This window comes from Mya arenaria, chromosome 2 (assembly GCF_026914265.1).
Source record: "Mya arenaria isolate MELC-2E11 chromosome 2, ASM2691426v1".
In the NCBI taxonomy this organism is placed as follows: Eukaryota; Metazoa; Mollusca; class Bivalvia; order Myida; family Myidae; genus Mya; species Mya arenaria.
In genome coordinates, this window is record NC_069123.1 from 66,902,093 (window position 1) to 66,920,118 (window position 18,026).

The following is an 18,026-nucleotide window of genomic DNA, read 5'->3' on the forward strand; positions in this document are numbered from 1 at the left end:
CATTTAATCACATTAGTGGCACACCTTCTATTTAAATATTCTGAGTATTCAATAGCTTTTGTGGTAATTATAAGTTAAAATCTCTAAAAGTATTAGTGCGAAATTTCTTAAGAAAATCGGATCTTACACAGGAGAAGGCATGACCGTTTCACCTTTGTGGCTGTATTTGGTAATATAACCGTCTATTATAGCAGTCTATTATAGTATTTCAGTAAAGAAACTAGCCCGATACGTTCCATAGCAATACCTCAATTAATCAGTGTGAAATACCCTTACACATATGTTAATAACAAAGTGGCCACTGTACTAGTTGTTCAAATATGCCTAGATATTTTAACCTACTAAACCAGTGTGTGTATAACCACGTGATAAGTTACGTCATATATGCTACGTCGGAAGGCAACATTTTGCTTAAAAAGAAGACTTAAATCAAAGATTACATTTCTTGAATAACACCATTTTAAAGAAAACAAAGGGCAGCCATGCCGCTTAAAGAGTCCCGTATTTGTTTTATTGCCGAAATTTGATAAGCTCATTAGTTTCATCAAACACTTCGACAAACCAATTTCCAAAATAATATTTTGACAGTGCTATGTCAGACGGCCGTATTGTGAAAAGGTTTGTCGAAGTGTTTTACGAAACTAAACTCTCAATCAAACTCTGGTAAAAGACCGAAGGCAGGGCACGGTAAGCGGCGTAGACTGCGCTATGTCCATTTAAAATGGTGAAGAAATAGTGAAGTTATCTCTGTTTTAAGTCTTTTTCAAATCAAAATATTGCCTTCCGACGAGCATTTATGACGCAATTTATCACGTGGTATACACACACTGTAAACGGTAAACCAAAACCCTCATTTCTTATGAATAATGAAAATGAGACTCCATTATTGTTTCTTGTACCAAATACTTATCCAAATACATAGTGTAACGGTGCATATGCCTTTTACTCATTCAATTTAAAATCCTGTGCATATATTGTTGTTGCTTTTACAAAAACACTCATGGAAATTTAAGCATGATATTACAATAAATCAACACCAAAAGAAGTTAACAATATTTTATTTTATTAATGTAATTCTGTTGAACTAATCAGAAATTAAAAACATAAACAATATATATGAAAGTAATAACAAATACACCATAGAATAAATGGTGATAATGGTGTCAGTCTGGCATATACAGACAACCACATCAGTAAAACGCATGGCATTTAAGTTTTAACAATAAATGGTTGTAAAACCATCTTCTATATTTTAGTGTTTTAATAGCATGATGTCATTACATTCAAGTTGTGCAACCATTATCAACACCAAAACATAAGAAAGTAATAGTCACCAGTATAGCACACATTTTAACGCTGCACTCTCACAGATATACCATTTTTATAACTTTTTTATTTTTTGTCTTAGAAAGAGCAAATTTTTGCGTAAATATCTGCAAAACAGTGATCTTAGATTGCTGACAAAAAATCATAGATTTTTATATTTCCGTTCGAAAATTAATGTTTTATGGTTTAAACATTTACTAACAGTTTAGGAAAAATGCATAAAACATTATTTTTTAAACTTAAATATAAAAATCTGCGATATAATTTTTTGTCATCATTCTTATATAACTGGTTTCCACGGATTTTCGCAAAAATTGGCTCGTTCCAAGAAAAAAAGTAAAAAAGTTGTCAAAACGTTCAATCTGTGAGAGCGCAGCTTTAACATGACTACAATAAGAAAGTGTCATTTGAACATAGTAACAATAAATGTGTATACAATCTGAACAACAAATGTATTTACAATAACAATTATCATATTAATAAGATCCATATCGAAGTGGTAACTTCTAGTAAAATATTCTAAACAATATTCTTAAATAATATGAATATAGAAAAACAAGACATGTAAGCACATTTAATAACATAAAACCATATCAAGCATATTCGTCTTGTAAAAACACAGCTCACCAATTCGTTTTATTCACATAGTTTGCGATTTTACGAATATATTACACGGACTATCTCTAAGTATTAATATTATGTGATGTTTTAAAAAAAAAAGGATTATCTTCATTTGTATGTGTATAACAGACATACAGAGCCAGTGTTTTTGTTCACTTTTAGGGGAATGGGGCCAGGGCCCGTCAGGAGGGGAAAATCGCGTCGTAAAAGGGCAAAAAGGGGAAAATGTATAAATGCAAAAATCATTAAAGCTTTGCCTTCCTCTTTAATAAATTGATCATATGCATATACATAACAAGATCAAAGTGAAAGTGAAAGCAATCTACAAAGCAATATCTCTTTCTTTCATATTGTAAAGGTTGATTATGTTGTCAATGTCCCCTGCTGACAGTTCTTTTGGCACTCTCATACATATTCTTATAAGACTGTCAAGTGTGTTGCCCCGTAGTTTATTCCTAGAATGCGTACAGAGGGAATTCATAAGACTGAAGAGTCTTTCGACACAGGCTGTGGAGGTCGGGATGAGTTGGCCTAGACTGGACGCTTGTTTTTTCGTATAATCGTAATATAATTAATTTTCCGAGCGCTTGAACGATACCAATCAATCAAGGGAGACTAGCACGTATGATCACTACGTGTAAAATGCGGCGCCAAACTGCGTTTACCGTATTGAAAAGTGCCGTAATTACGATCGGCAAAGTTATTTTAGAGGACGATTTTGACATCGTCGGGAGGGGAAATTTTTACTGAAATAGGGGAAAAATATATACTTTTTGGAGAGGGGAATGGGGCCGAATTTCGGCCCCAAATCAGGCCTTAAAAAAAACACTGAGAGCTGTTGCATGTCAGTAATCACAGTTGAATCACTATATCAACTTGTATCATATACTGAATTCCAGTCAACTGGCCAGTCGCAATACCAATTATTGCAACCTGTCCAGATCACTTGGTGGAGATTTTTGGAGTCAATGCATTAGATAATGCAACCATGTGCTCTTATCTATTTACAATATAATCATATTGTTGGTCAACTAATTGTTTGCCAACTGGCGACTAGTCAATTATATAATGCAATACTCACATACTTATGTGTTGGACAAAGTTCTACCGCAACCAATTGTATTAAACCTTGATATGTCGTCCGCAGGTTGTCTTTTGGCCAATTGGAGAATTTAAATGATTAAATGACTGGTTTATAGTTATTATTGGAAAACAATGGTCAGTCAATAAACATTTTGGCTAATTTTGACAAAACCACAGAATGAACCAGTTGTAAACAATTGGCTGCAGCTGTATTAGAATATGTCGGCTATTTACAAATGCATGCTTTCAGAGTAAAGAATTAGTACACTATATATACAAAAACACATTGACACGTTTGTCAATTACTTGTACAGATAAGAGTCGTAAAGTACAGTCTTAAAATAGAAGCATAGGACTCGTTCAAGTATTCGATTTTACCATACTATATTGACGAAGGATACATATATACAGGAGACTAAACATGTTTCAATTGAATCTGGTTTCTAGCGTTTATAACTTTGACATTCTAGTCTTTGTAAAATTTATCTATTATCTGACTGGCTCTGAAAATATGGTAATCAAAGAACTTATCGTACGATCACTTACTCGAATTGAGTATTGATTATATTTATTTTGAGACAAATATCTCAAATGTTACGTCTAAAACTTTCAACTCTGAAATATTTGTCTTGCAATACCTCGTCGTACAACCGTTCGAAATGCCTGAGTGTGTACACAGTCAACATCACTACATAGTGAACACATTTAACAATATATCGGCCTGATTTGATTTGAAGAACTATATCAGAAATAGCAAAAAACACTGTACTTCACGAGCCTTTGGAAGTGGGTTAGTAAGTATCAAGTCAAATAATTCAAAACAAAAAATCATGAACAAACAGTTCTTTGTTATATCACGAAATTACCGACGTGTTCTCTTCGGACTTATTCGGCCAAAAGATGTTTATCAACCTTTGCTTGGGGAGCCATCCAATTAAAGTCTAGTTGGTCTTTTTGCACTGTTCTCAAGCACTGTCATCCACCGTTGCGCAACCTCGTGTTCCGGGGTGCATATGACAAGTTGCCTCTCGCGTGCCTGCACAACTATCGAGTGTTGACCTGAAATGTTATATTGTTCATGTGAATAAGTAACAGTCTTTTTTATCGATTCTTTAGCGCATACAATACATTTTAATGAAAATCGAAATGCTCATGTCTGATTAACAGTAAGGCAAATGCTGTATATATATAAATGTTGTTATATACAATGACAGACTACCACATTTACAGAAAAAAAATCAATAAAATGCAACATTTTACCGGTATTATTATAACGATTTGATGATCTTGCTAATACGCGTAGAAGAACAAAATGTATCAGGAAAAATCATATATGTTTATCTTGACTGTCAAGTTACAAACGATACTTTGCAATTAGGACAGTTTAACTACATTGAGACACTAGGTAGTTCATTTAATCCAGTTTATTTTATTCTAAGCTGTTTTTTTTCTGGAACTGCTCAACCAGAGACTAAGAACAGCATACGAACAGTATACGCTCAATGGATATTTTGTACTCACGGTTCAGGTTCAACATGGAGATAGAATCACACGTCGACACTGAAAGCGATTTCGTTGGCCTTCCAGGTTTTTTGCTCCACTGAATCGTTATCCATTTAGCGTCATTGTCGTTGTCTTGATGCTCCAGCAAAGTGACATAGACACGGTGACTCCAACCAGCTTTTGTTTGCTTTTGAAAATAACCTGTTTAAAATGATATAAACAACTTACATTATGTATATACCATGTGACCCACGGTCCGCGTTCTGAGTCATCAATACTTTATTTTCTTATTCCTTTTAATAAGAATATAATCTGATGATTATATTTTGTTAAAATCAAAATATATTTTATTAAATTTGCAAGCTAACTCTTTTTTTGTACATCAAAGTACTAAAACAATTTAAAACATATTTTTATTTAGTTTAACTATTACACCTTTAAATGTACGTCGCTTGCAATAGACTTCTTAAACATTATAATTGTATGCGAACTATATAATTGTGTTTTAAAAACGTGCACCATATACTAGTATCATTTAAGAAAATGTACCATTGATTATTTCCATCGGTTGGACGTTCAGATGTGTTCGAGGTCTGTATTTGCTTGGTGATGATAGCTGGATTTTCTCAGCCGGAGATGAATGACTTTCATTTGCAATGTCAGGCTGTTTCATTTGTTTTGGGCCATGGAAACAATCTGTTTTGTGAAAAACAGTTCCTATTGTTTGATGTCTATTCCTTATTCCATGATGCAATATCTGAAAAAGTTTTTCCCCAAAATGTCTTCCTCTTTCTACTCCACATAGACGTTCATTGTAGTGGAAGTGAATGGTGATGCTTTGTTTAGTTTTATTGTACACCACCTGACAAATGGTTTCCTTACTTAACTTTGCAAGCCAAATGTTCTTAATCGATACCGTGTATGGGTGGTCAGGCGTTCCACTAGCGAGCATGTCTAACTTTGTCATGTCATTCATAATGAGATAATGGCGACCGAAACTGGCCTTATTTTCCGGCTGTAGAAAATTTACTATATCTATGTACGGCAACTGTCCATGCTCTATGTCTGCTATCATTTGTTTTTTGTTTTCTTCAAGAAACTCACTAAACGTCATATCGTTGGAGGGTTGAGCTGATAGAGGTATAACATTTATCCCTCTGACTACCTCATTTGCTATTGCCGGTATTTCTGCCCGTAGATCGATATCTGTAAGTATTGTCGCAGTTGGTTGTCCCGTTTCAACAGCTAGCAATAACTGGTATACTGAAGCAAATAGCTGAAACAATGTGGCCTCCGAATCACTCAAAAAAGCTAAAATTTCATTGTAACTATTCGGACCTATTGTTTTTGATGTGGATCTGAAAAACTTGGCCTGCGGTTCACTCACCTCCTTAGTAAGGGAACATGGAGTGGCAAATTCTATCCTTTGTTTCCAGTAATTTAGACATGCTTTTCTTTTGACACGAACTGTTTCGTTAATGGCTTTCCTCGGGTGAATTTCGCTGAAGTGTGCATTTATGGACTTGTTTTGCTGTAGTGAGTCTAAATATGTTTTCATTTCCTTGAAAATCAACGAAATTGACGTCATATCAGACACAACCTTGTGAACACTTAGACGAACGAGTGTGCAGCTGCTTGTTTGGCCAATCTGAAATTTTATTGGATACTGAGTGTCTAAATCAAATGTTATAGTGTCTCTCTGATCACGAGCTTCTGTGAATTTGTCAAGCATTTGGTTGAAAGGAACGCTTTCCAACGGAATTCTGTTGAGTGCAGCAACGGTGTCATCTTCGACTACAACAAAATTATCGTCGCCTTCTTGCTTTATATGGCATCGTAGTTCACGGAAACGAGACAATAAATGTGCAATACAGTTCTTGAAATTTTCAGTTGTCAATGCCATTCCTCTAATTTCGATATCAGTCATGTACGTGAGGCCAGGGTCGTACTTAAAATGGCGATAATTCATTAATTCGGGAATCTGAGTGACTGCAGGTTTTCCGTTTGACTCTTCTGAATAGTTTTCCGTGAAGTGGTTTTCTTGTGTTTCCGAAACCACCAATCGCTCGCAGCAAAAGTCTACAACATCCCGTATTGTAGTTGAGCCTGACATTATTTTGACTACAGGATATTGAACACTGAAAATCGTTCGTAAGCTATTTAGAAACCCTGTTGCAGACAAGGAGTCAACTCCTAGGTCAAAAAATGTTTGATCATCTTCAAGTTTTGTAGTATCGCTAACAAACTGCTCACTAATGATTGACAATATGATTTTTCGAACTGCAGACCTTTTTCCACGTAAAGTCAGACTTTTTATCTGATGCAAACTGTGTTTCTCCTCTTGGTTGTGGAGTTTTACAGCATCGGTCATACCGGTTTTGAGAAGTCCACTGAACTTGACCTTTTCATTTTTAACTGCACTGGAATGTGATAGAACTTCCCATTTAAGGTCAGCAAAACAGATGTTTGTCTCATTGCACAGAAGCGCATCCGTAAAATATTCCTTTGTTTTTTGTTCGGATAGAATTCCTATTCCTAGGTTTTGCAATTTATTGGCAACCTTTTCGTCTTCTACCGCCATCCCTACTGCCAATGCGCCCCAATTTATCGACTGGCCGCTCATTCCTTGTGATCGTCTGTAAAGTGCCATACTGTCAAGAAAGCTATTGGCTGCTGCATAGTTTGTTTGTCCAGGGTTTCCCAACAAGGATGTCACTGACGAATGCATTACGAAGTAATCCAGAGGCAAGTCCTTAAAAGATACGTGTAAATTCCACGTTCCATCAAGTTTTGGCTTGAGAACTTTCACAAGCGTTTCTTCTGTCTGATTTTCATAAATTGCATCGACCAGAACACCAGCACCTTGAAAAATACCACGTATTGGGACACCGTTTAATGCGAAACATACTGATTGTCTAGCCAGGTACAGTGACTCTAAATCGGTAACATCAACTTGTAGTGTATGTATTGTACAAGAACACCCTGTTTCTAAGTCTTTGAAGTACTGCTTTTGTTCATCACTTGGCTGGCGCCTAGAAAATATTGCAATATGACCGGCTCCTGATTCTGCAATATATTTCACCAGAACACGGCCAAGGCCGGTCAACCCTCCAACTACAATGTAACAACCGCACTTTCGAAACAGACCTGTCATTTCGACTTTGTGGGATATGTTTGCGTCTTGTTGTATATCAAGTGTTTGTACAACGGACGTTTTCAAACATATTGGCTATGTCTGTATTGGATTCCAAACCGTTTCTTGAAATGTTTTGCAATGTGGATTGAACACATTTACGCAATCCTTGCGCAACGAAAATGTCTGCTGGAGAAACTACAACAAGGGCCACTGTTGGATAAGTCATCCGAATATACGCCTGGAGATTGACGGATACATTTCCTGATAAAGCCACGATGCTTGTTTTGTTTTTGCATTTGTTAATGACTTTGTCGATGTCAATTGATGAAAATCGTACGAGAGGAACAATAGTTTTACCAACCTTACTGCTTTGAATATGTTCGACGCTCTTTATATCAACAAATTCGATTTCACATGATTTCGTTGCACTCATTTGAACAAAAACGTCTTTAACACATTGCCCATTCATAGTTGAATTTCCAAACAAAAGGACGTGGGATCCGTCTTGGATGTTTTGGATAATCTTTTCTAGCAGGATGGCATGAAGTAAAACACCAGGTGTCGGGGAATATTTTGACAAAGGCCAAGTACATTCTTTCGGTATGTGAACAATTGGATATTGAACTGGAACAGGGTATAAGAAACCTATCTCGATATCATGGGAATCGGTTTCTTTCAAGAGCCCTTTTCCTTCTAAGGCTATAACAGTGTGGCTTTGAAAAATTATGTCAGGCCAAATTTCGTGAATATCTATTCCAATCGTTTGGAAAAATGTCGTCAAAGGATGAAGGCACATTGATGTTATCGCAACCCTTGATGCATTAATATCCTGTGCTGGTGCATCCTGGAGCTTTGTATCAGCTAGAAATGGTTCTTTGACATGTTCAAGTGATTTCGATAGAAAACATGCACTTGATTCCAAGTCCTTTGATATTTCTCTTGTTCTGCCTATGTTGTTAAGGTGAACACGGGAAATGCTGATATGGTACACAGAGGTTCCAGATACAATCAGTTCTGCGTTTGCACTATCCCTTGACCTAAACACGGTAATCAACGTGTCTAAATCCAAATCGTTTTCATCGACATCAACTAAGCGGAGATCCAAATGAACTTTTTCGTGGCGTAAGGCACGTACCAATCCCCACATGTGGCTGCCTTCTACATTCACACAAGTTTGAGTTTTGTAGAAATGGTCTTGAGTGTTATCTGTGATGACGTATATAGGGCATTGCAGTTCGTTCTTCTGACACCAACCAAGAAACTCTCGGAATCTAAAGAATCCTCTAGCAGCAGAAGATGAGAGATTGTCTTGCGCAACAACCGGCTGGTTGGCGTAAAAAAGAGCTGCTGATGGTTTAAGATTGCTTTGCTGTTCGATAGTGCTTTCAGTTTCTTCTATGCAAAGAATTCCTTGAGTTTCAACAAACTTTGAAAACCATGTTTTATTATCCAGCGGCTTTGTGGAATAAAACATGCCTCCTCTTTGTTCTGTAGTTCTAGAAACGTCAAGAGACGTCTTTCCGACAATGTAGGTATGTTTGTATTTGGTGCTTTCCTCTAGTGTGCGTGTGTAAAAGTCTAGAATCTCTAGTAAAACAGATCCTCCAGGATTGACTAAGACTAGATTGAAGTGATACTCGTTGTAAGTTTGACTTACTAACTTCACGTACACGTATAACGTTGTCTCTTCTGGATCGATTGGCCCAAACAAGGTGATTCTTTCACTGCCCTTTGGCAAAGCAATATCAAGGTTTTCATTGATAAAATTTGCAAAAGTCTGAAACATTGCATCAACAATTGCAGGATGAATAATGGTCTTTTGTACTTCTCTTGCAATATTGGCTGGGATGAAAATTTCAGAAATACATTCAGTAGCAGAGCACCATGATTTTTCAATCAAAGCAAGTGAGGGGCCATATTCAAACTGCAAACCTCTCAGCGCTTGATAAACTGAACTTTTGTCCTTCACTTTTTGGCATTTGTTGAAGAGGGATTGAAGCTGTACTTGTTTCGTTCCCTTCGTCTCTCTAGGAAATACTTTTCCCTTTGCAACAACAACCCCCATTTTGTTTCGGCACCGGAAATGGACAATTGACCCTTTTTCTATACTTGTTGAAATGTCAAGAATAGATTCATCGTTTGGTTGTAATGTTACAGGGTTGACAAAGTCAACTGAAACTGACAAACTAAATGCACTTTTTCCCAGAACATTCATTCCAACGAAAAGTGCAGCATCGATGTATGTTGCCCCAGGTACCAAAATTGTACCTGACATGCGATGTTCAAAGACAAATGGTGTCCTTGAATTTGAAAGATGAGCTTCAAATTTTGTTTCTGTTCCGTTTAACATTGATGTCATGAACATATGTGAAGTATTTCCGTCGGATTTTATACCTTCAACATACTGTTTCATTTTTTCAGACACATGCAATGTTTTTGATTTTTGAAAGATGTATTTCGGTATAGAGATTGGGCTTCTCCATCCAGAAAACAAATTCATCCAATTTAGTTCAACCCCAGTCTGGAAAAGATTCGACAACGAGTCAAACATGCATGAGAATTCTTTGTTGAAGTTCATTGACTGTTGACAATTAAACGATCCTTCCTCGAAAATATCTGCAAGATGAGCTTTGAGCACCGGCTTTGGTCCAATTTCAAGAAAGATGTTATGTTTTGTATTTGATGCAGCTCGTTTTACACTCTGATAAAACAAAACAGGTTGTCGGACATTCTTGGCCCAGTACTCGCCTGTTGTGAAATCTGTATCCGAAGCAACTTCTGCCGTCACGGTCGAAATGATGTTATATTTGATTTTTTGTCTGTGTTGTATTTTACCAATCGTTTCGATGATTTCTTCTCTGCAAGATTCAACCAAAGGGCTGTGATATGCAGTTGCAACGCCAAGCTTTCTAATCAAAATATTTCTGTTTGTTTCTGTAGCCTTGTATTTCTCTAAACGTGTCTTAATGACTTCTATTTCTGAACTGTCGCCCGACAATGTGCAACCAACGGGACTACTGTAAACAGCAATACTGGTATTGATGTGGTGTGTGCAAATCGTCTCTAAATCATTCATATCTACTCCTTTGACCACCATCATTGATCCATTTTGATGTTTGGCTAGTATCTTAGATCGATGAACTATGACTCGTACAGCTTCTTCCAATTCAATGCGCCCAGAAATATGAGCCGCTGCGACTTCTCCAACGGACTGGCCAATAATGACGTCTGGTTCTACTCCAAAGTCTATCCATACATTTGCAAGAGCAACCTGAACAGCAAAAATTGCAACGTGATTGAGAAATGGATCGTCGTATTGCGTTTCCTGGCTGCTAAACAGGTCGGTAAGTCGTAGGTCCGCGAGAGGTTGTAGAAACTCATCGATTTCTTGAACTGTTTTTCTGAATTTCAAGTTTGTCATAAATTGGCATCCCATGCCAGTCCATGTCGTTCCAACGCCACAGAAGACAAACACAATATTAATATTTGTATGTTTTCGTTGTGGGGGCATTGTTATTTTGCGATGTGCATCTTTTTTAATTTCCTCGACTGTTGAGCCTGCAACAATTGTGCGATATAGGAAATGTTCTCTCCGTATTAGAGAAGTGTATGAGACATCTTTGAGGTCAACTTTCCTTTCAGAAATGTTTTTGATGAATTCTTCTAAATTGATTTCAAGTGATTTCCTGTCAATTCCGGATATACCGAATAAAAGTGGAGTGGTGTCTGCACTCGAACAATTACTTCCATGCATCTCAGAACTCTTAACAACAGCATGACAATTTGAGCCTCCGAACCCAAACGAATTAACGCAAGCAACACGTTGTCCCATTTCGTTTGCTTTCCATTCTGACACATCAACGGGAATGTCAATGTTGAGTTTCTCAAGTTTTATTCCCTTGTTGATATTCCCTTTATCGCGTTGAAGATGAAGCGATGGAACAAATTGCCCTTCCTTCATCATTAGGAGTACTTTGATAAGACCAGCTACCCCTGCAGCGGATTCAGTGTGGCCAATATTTGTTTTTACTGATCCTATTAATAGAGGATTTGCTTTTTGACTTCGACATTCTGAAAAGAACGATCCTAATGCATTTGTCTCCGTAGGGTCACCGATGGGTGTTCCAGTTCCTAAGTGAAAAATTACATCGGTATCAGCTGACGATTTAGTATATTTAGAAGCAATACACCAATATAAGACTACTTTTCAATTGCGGCTATGAACAAAGTAGCTCATACATTCTAATTGTTTGGCATAACAGCCTTTGTATTGGCAAATGATTATAACTGAGTTATTCACTGTAAACATAGTCGTACTATTACAAAATCAATATGAACGACAGGTATATTTCGCTGCTACGCATGGAAGTATAGTTAGGAAAGTATTTCCACATCAATCTGTGATAAGATATGATAATGACCTCCAGCTTGCATGTTTCCAATATGAAATTTTGCATGTCGCATTGATAAGTAAATGATGAGAACATATTTCTATTTTCCACCGCTTTGTGGAAGATGAATATTGAGAAACAGCTGCGCAACGCCTTACGCTTCTTACGTGTAACAACACGTAGTCTAGTTTATATTTATTTAGTATTGCTATGATATGTATAGATGGATAAAGTGAGATTATAAATTACCGTGAGCCTCTATGTACTGAACAGTTGATGGATCGATGTCGTATTTGGTGTAAACGTGCTTAAGCAAAGCCTTCTGTTGGCTTCCAGATGGCGCAGTAATGGGTTGTGAAGCTCTACCGTCTTGATTTGTGCCTGTCACTATGACTCCCCATACTTTGTCATGGTCTTGTAGTGCCTTAATGAAATAGTCTTATCTTTAACCAATATCAAGTAAAACGAAAACAAATGATGATGAAGATGGACATAAAAAAGTAATAACTACTTAATTGAGAACCTAAATCACTAATGATAATGTCAGAGGGTGAGAAAAGTGTGCAGGCAAACCGGGGCTCGAACCGGGACCCATCGCTATCAGGGGGAGTGCTCTACCGACTGAGCTACCGGGCCGATAACACACCTTCTCAACACCTGATTAGGTTACGATACCGTGACATACTCCCCTGCAAGTTGGAATTCGTCCCCGAATTAACAGGATTGAGAACAAGGTTTACATGACAAAACCATGGGTAGGATATTGAGTATATATACAGTCACGGTCCCTCGTTGGGCGCCAAATGTCACAGGGTGAGAAAAGTGTGCAGCCAGACCGGGGCTCGAGCCCGGGACGCCTCGCTATCAGGGCGAGTGCTCTACAGACTGAGCTACCGGGCCGCTTACACACCTTCTCAACACCTGATTAGGTAAGAGAAAACACACTTTTCTGACCCTGTGACAATAACGAGAAAACAATGTTCGAAGAAGTGATACTCCTTTACCGTGCCATTATCTATCAATATGTTATTGTTTAAGGCTATGTGTTATGACATTGCCGTTTTAAGCCATTTTAGTATTTTAACATTGTTGAACGCATGTAATCTGAATGCCAGCAAAGGCAATCTGTATACAAATAAAGTAGTAGCCTGTGATACAAATACCTGTTTAAGTGACTTTAGAATAACCACACCGCACCCTTCTCCTCTGGCATATCCGTCGGCTGTATCACAGAAGGTCTGGCACTTACCATCTGCTGACATCATTCTGGTTGAAAACAATATTAACACTCACATTTTGAATATCAAATAGGTATGTAAGCGAATGGAAATATTGATTAATTCGTATAAGATGGCATATAACATCCATACCTGGCTTTACTTAATGTTATGAACACGTCTGGATACATGATGCTGCTAACTCCACCGCAAATAGCCTGAGAGCAATCACCTATTAAGGAAATTAAACAATATTGTCGTCTGAAACTAACAAAAATATTTACACTAGTACCAAACTACCTCCAAATAAACATATATTGATGTAATGATTTCATACAAAACTGTATCTGCTCGTTGAGTACTTGAAGCTCACTTTATAAGCTTATATGATTTATTGTCTTAAAGTTGACTCTGGCTGCACGATGGCTTATCATATGTTTAAGTTTGCTATTAGTTTAATATGTTGGAAAAATATACGATTCGGATCCAGAAACTGGTTTTATCCTTCATAACTCCTGTTGCAATGACCGATTATAATCGGAAACCCCAACATGTATTAATACATATATTTAATATAAAGTATATTATGCTTTATGTCTTTTTAGTATTGTGACGTAGTGTGCCTCTTGACGAGGTTTTTACTTAAACCTTCCAGCGTTTTCACAAACATAACAGAAAAAAGGGACCATAATACCACCGAGATAAAGAATATCAAGATAGAGTGAGTGTCGAAAATTGAATTTAAACTATTACTTTCAAAATCAAATAATCTTTGCTTAAAGGCCTAGTTTAAGGAATGTTTGGTATGATAATCCCCTGCTGTGTATCTACTGCTAATTTCACTTGTGTCACAGTATGGGCCAATTTACTGTGTATTTGTGTATTGGCCCAGGGCCATTAAGGGTCAAATGTTATAATAAAACCTCCAAAGCTGCACAGCAGGATACTCAAATCTGATATCTGATAAGAGGGCACAAGGCAATTAAATTAAGATCAATACACAGAGGTTGTGTAATGTACACATTTTTTTTTGGCGGGGGTTACTTATAGAAGGCTTAAACTAAGCCTTTAAACTGAACAATACGTAGCTAAAATAGTTCGTACAATTCGTGCGCTGTAAAGATGGTGCAATTCGAAAAATAGTAGTTAAACTACTTCCATTAAAAGAATTACTTTATAACCATAATAGAAAGTACATTTTCTCCAAAGTGTGTAGGAATTTATTTCCCGGTCCATCTTAATAGTTTTATACCATTTTATGATTCTTGGAACAGGAATATTGATTAAGTCGGAGTAAGGTGGGGTTTAAAGATTGCTGTCAATGAACAATTGACTTTTGTTTTCATAAATCTCACTCCATGAATGTATTTGTATTAACATGAGCGTATGTTGTTAATCATAACATCATTATACATTTTAAAACAGTACCTGATCTTATAGCCTGGCATGCAAGGTGAATAGCCATCATTGCAGAGGAGCAGGCCGTATCTACGGTTAAACAAGGCCCTTGTAGGTTGAACACGTAAGACACTCTGGCAGATATTACTGTGGTGGACGTACCAGTTGCGCTGTAGTTTGTGGTGCCTGATGGGTCTTGTGAGCTCATTATCTTGTAATCGTCGTTCATGCAACCTAGATTAATTTAAAAGATTTATTATCAATCCTAAATTATTGGATCATGTAATAAAATCATGATTGTAAACTGTTTGTGAAAAAGAATAGAAATCAAAATGAGCCCATGTTTTCCATCACTCATAAGAATATTTATCATGTGAAGACGAATACTAATTATGGTCTAAAGCTCTCTCAGATGCTGCAATGGAGATATGGAATTATATCCCTCTTTATGCCAAAAAATATATGTTTTTGACAGAATTTAAGAAGACATGTAAGAAAATGTTGAAGTGGTATGTTAAGTGATTTGTTTTTATAGACGACCACATTGTAAAAACTATTGGTGTGTTATTGTTATTGTAAGCGCGTGCGATGACTTTTACTGACGTCATGACGCGCAGAAATTTTTATTCACGGCACAGTCCAGAAGTTCCTTCAGTATCGCGTCCTTTAAGGGTCATTTTGTTTTGTTTTGACGATATATTTTTGTAAAGTTAATGTTTATCAAACTCATCTATTGAAATCATATAAGTATGATTACTTCAAGAGTGTAAAATAATAATAATAATATTACGTCACAGCGCGTGACTCATCTGGCTTAGGGGGTGCCAGATGGAATTTTCCAGCACGGCTGAATTCACCGGAAATGCCTATCTGGTTTGCTAGAAAGGGTTTTCTTCGTCTGTGTCAATACAACTACTCCCATATCTAAACGGTAACAATAAGGAGGAGCCTAACTATGAAAAATCTATATCACGGATACATTCATACACTATTCACATATACGCACGCTATATATTGAAATTTGTCATTGAACAGTTTATTCACATACTCCCCTTGTGATTGTAATATTCATTCGAGAGAAGGAAAAAGGTTTTTATCTTACTGTACAAAAAATACCGCTAGCCAATACCTTAATTGTGAAGATTTTAATCGATAGATGCAGTAAAACATATTTAGTGAATAAAGATATTGCGTGTATAACAGATGATTCATTCCTGCCTTTATAAAGTAAAAGCGTATATTAGTAGATATCACAGGAATATGACTCATAGTTTGGTCTGAACTGATATCTTAACGCCATTTTGGGACCAAATACTGACAAAAAAGGTAACTATTTGAGAAGAAATCTATATCAGATATTTTTCTTGTCATTATTTTGTCCCAAAATCTACACTCGCCTTAAGATGACAATACAGTATTGTATGCTTATACCTATAAAAACGCCAGTCTGTGTCCCGCTCATCTTGGTTCTTGTGAAGCCCCCATCCTCCATAGCCATGTGGACACATTCAAGAACGTATCTTTGCTGCGGGTCGATTCTTGCTGCTTCAACATCACTCACTCCAAATAGCTTGTTGTCCCACATATCATGGCTTCAAAAATCAAAAGTAAGCGTTTTGATCAAATAGACAAACTATCATTATTAGTTTTAATAGAAATGCAATTGAAAGAACATCGTCTAAATGCTTTGTCATGTGTTATCGCTTGGTCTGCGTAAATTATTAAAATCGATGTCGCAAATTGTGAAAAATATATGACTTCCCTTGACTAAATGTTGTTTGAGGACAAATTATACATAGTCTGAGGCAGACTGACATACTCACTCCTTAAGAAGACCTGCCTTTGTAACATAGCTCTTCCCCACGGCATCTTTATCTTCATTGTAGAAGGCTTCGTTGTTCCATCTGTCCTTTGGTATCTCTTTCACATGGTTTTCACCGTTAACAAGCACCTAAATAAATATAAATTACATGCCATGTGTACAGTATGTGACTCAATGCAATGGAAATAATGTACTTATTAATAAGAATTGGTGTTACACGGCCTTTGTAAAATTAGGGGCAGAGGGTAAATATAGGAATGATGTAGATCGTAGGCTGTGTCTGTTATAAAGATTGTGTCAGCAGTTACTATCGCAAAAAGAAAGATTGCCTAATACGTCATGTTGTCACCAGCAGCCTCCTTGCTCTTAAAACAAACTGTCATGTAGATTTTAAATGTATATATACTTGCGAAAACCGATATCTGCAAATCTTTATTTATTTGTGAAATTGCTATAAGCTAACAATACGATATTTGTCCAACACTTGATTAAAAAGACACCACTATACTAAAATATGTTTTAAACATTTTGCTTTTCTCAGGCTGAGTCTAAAAATGAGACTCAAACAATTAGTAAATGAAAAGGTCCAAATAAAAGTTCGAATCTGAGCTGACATTCCCATTATAGTTACTTCTGCAATTTTCTAATCGTGTGTCTAACTCTAACAAAAAACGTGCTTTGACGTATTTTCGTTTCGTCGCGGGCGTCAATACGAAAAGAACATAATCAGAATGGAACAGAATAAAAATCACAATACTCATGGCGTTACTTTTTCAATCGTCTGCACAACAATGCAAGATGAAAGGACGCAAAATTGCAAATACCATATTTTAAAAGCAACGGTAGAGAACACTGAAGTTTATATTTGGCTAAAATATCAAAACTTACGCGCCAGAATTCCTCAGCATTGTCTGCTCCGGGAAATCTACAGCCTATACCAACTATAGCAATTGCTTCCTCGTCATTCATTTCCCTTTATGTTAGCTAAGAATTGTAAAGAAATAATGTGAAGCATTTTTTTTTGTTTCAGCAAAAATTAAATGTATCTAGTAGAAAAGGAAAAGAAAATTTAAATTATAATTACGAACAAACATTGTGTTCTCTTTTTTAAAGTGATATAAAGATACAATTAAATCAAATATCCATACTATTGAACAGTACCAAATCCATTCATGGAAACAAAGGATATCCATGAAATTTTCATTGCCTTAATTTTCTTACTGATAAAGATCGAAACAGATTATGTTTGCATTGTTATAAACTGTGATTTTTTAAACTGGCAAGTGAGTCCTAAACAACAATTGAGAGAATCGCAAAGCATGAACGACAATTTTATAGTGTCCACAACATTACAAGTATAACGACAACTGCCACTATTATTTTATTTTTTATGTTTGCATTATATTAACTGGTGATCAGTACAAAATATAAAAATACACCTACCAGTCAGTTCATCGTCATGTTTCATCGGCTATTTTGAATGAAAAATATTTAATCGGAGCGTGCACTATATATAGTTACAGTCTAAT

At 36.5% G+C, this 18,026-nt stretch overlaps 2 protein-coding genes across 2 annotated transcripts; both read right to left on the reverse strand.

The window, feature by feature from the left end:
• Positions 1 to 1,192: 1,192 nt before the first annotated feature.
• Positions 1,193 to 7,687, reverse strand: LOC128208837 (uncharacterized). Its single transcript, XM_052912468.1, has 3 exons — positions 5,083 to 7,687; positions 4,552 to 4,734; positions 1,193 to 4,089 (listed from the first exon to the last, which is right to left on the reverse strand). Exons 1-3 carry the CDS (start codon positions 7,685 to 7,687, stop codon positions 3,965 to 3,967), a joined length of 2,913 nt encoding a protein of 970 aa, XP_052768428.1. The 3' UTR covers positions 1,193 to 3,964.
• Positions 7,688 to 7,724: 37 nt separating this feature from the next.
• Positions 7,725 to 17,471, reverse strand: LOC128208827 (6-deoxyerythronolide-B synthase EryA2, modules 3 and 4-like). The gene is made up of 8 exons (XM_052912457.1): positions 17,386 to 17,471; positions 16,499 to 16,626; positions 16,107 to 16,267; positions 14,706 to 14,909; positions 13,431 to 13,509; positions 13,224 to 13,326; positions 12,310 to 12,484; positions 7,725 to 11,800 (listed from the first exon to the last, which is right to left on the reverse strand). Exons 1-8 carry the CDS (start codon positions 17,464 to 17,466, stop codon positions 7,725 to 7,727), a joined length of 5,007 nt encoding a protein of 1,668 aa, XP_052768417.1. The 5' UTR covers positions 17,467 to 17,471.
• Between the last annotated feature and the right edge of the window lie 555 nt (positions 17,472 to 18,026).

Coding starts and splice junctions, on each gene's coding strand:
- LOC128208827 (XM_052912457.1), bottom strand. CDS start 17,466: ATGAATGACGAGGAAGCAATTGCTATAGTTGGTATAGGCTGTAGATTT. Junction 14,910..16,106: donor ACAGACTGGCGTTTTTATAG/GTATAAGCATAC, acceptor AAATTAATCTAG/GTTGCATGAACGACGATTAC. Junction 12,485..13,223: donor TTCTAAAGTCACTTAAACAG/GTATTTGTATCA, acceptor TATTTCATTAAG/GCACTACAAGACCATGACAA.
- LOC128208837 (XM_052912468.1), bottom strand. CDS start 7,687: ATGACAGGTCTGTTTCGAAAGTGCGGTTGTTACATTGTAGTTGGAGGG. Junction 4,735..5,082: donor ACCGATGGAAATAATCAATG/GTACATTTTCTT, acceptor CATTTTAAACAG/GTTATTTTCAAAAGCAAACA. Junction 4,090..4,551: donor CTCCATGTTGAACCTGAACC/GTGAGTACAAAA, acceptor ATAACATTTCAG/GTCAACACTCGATAGTTGTG.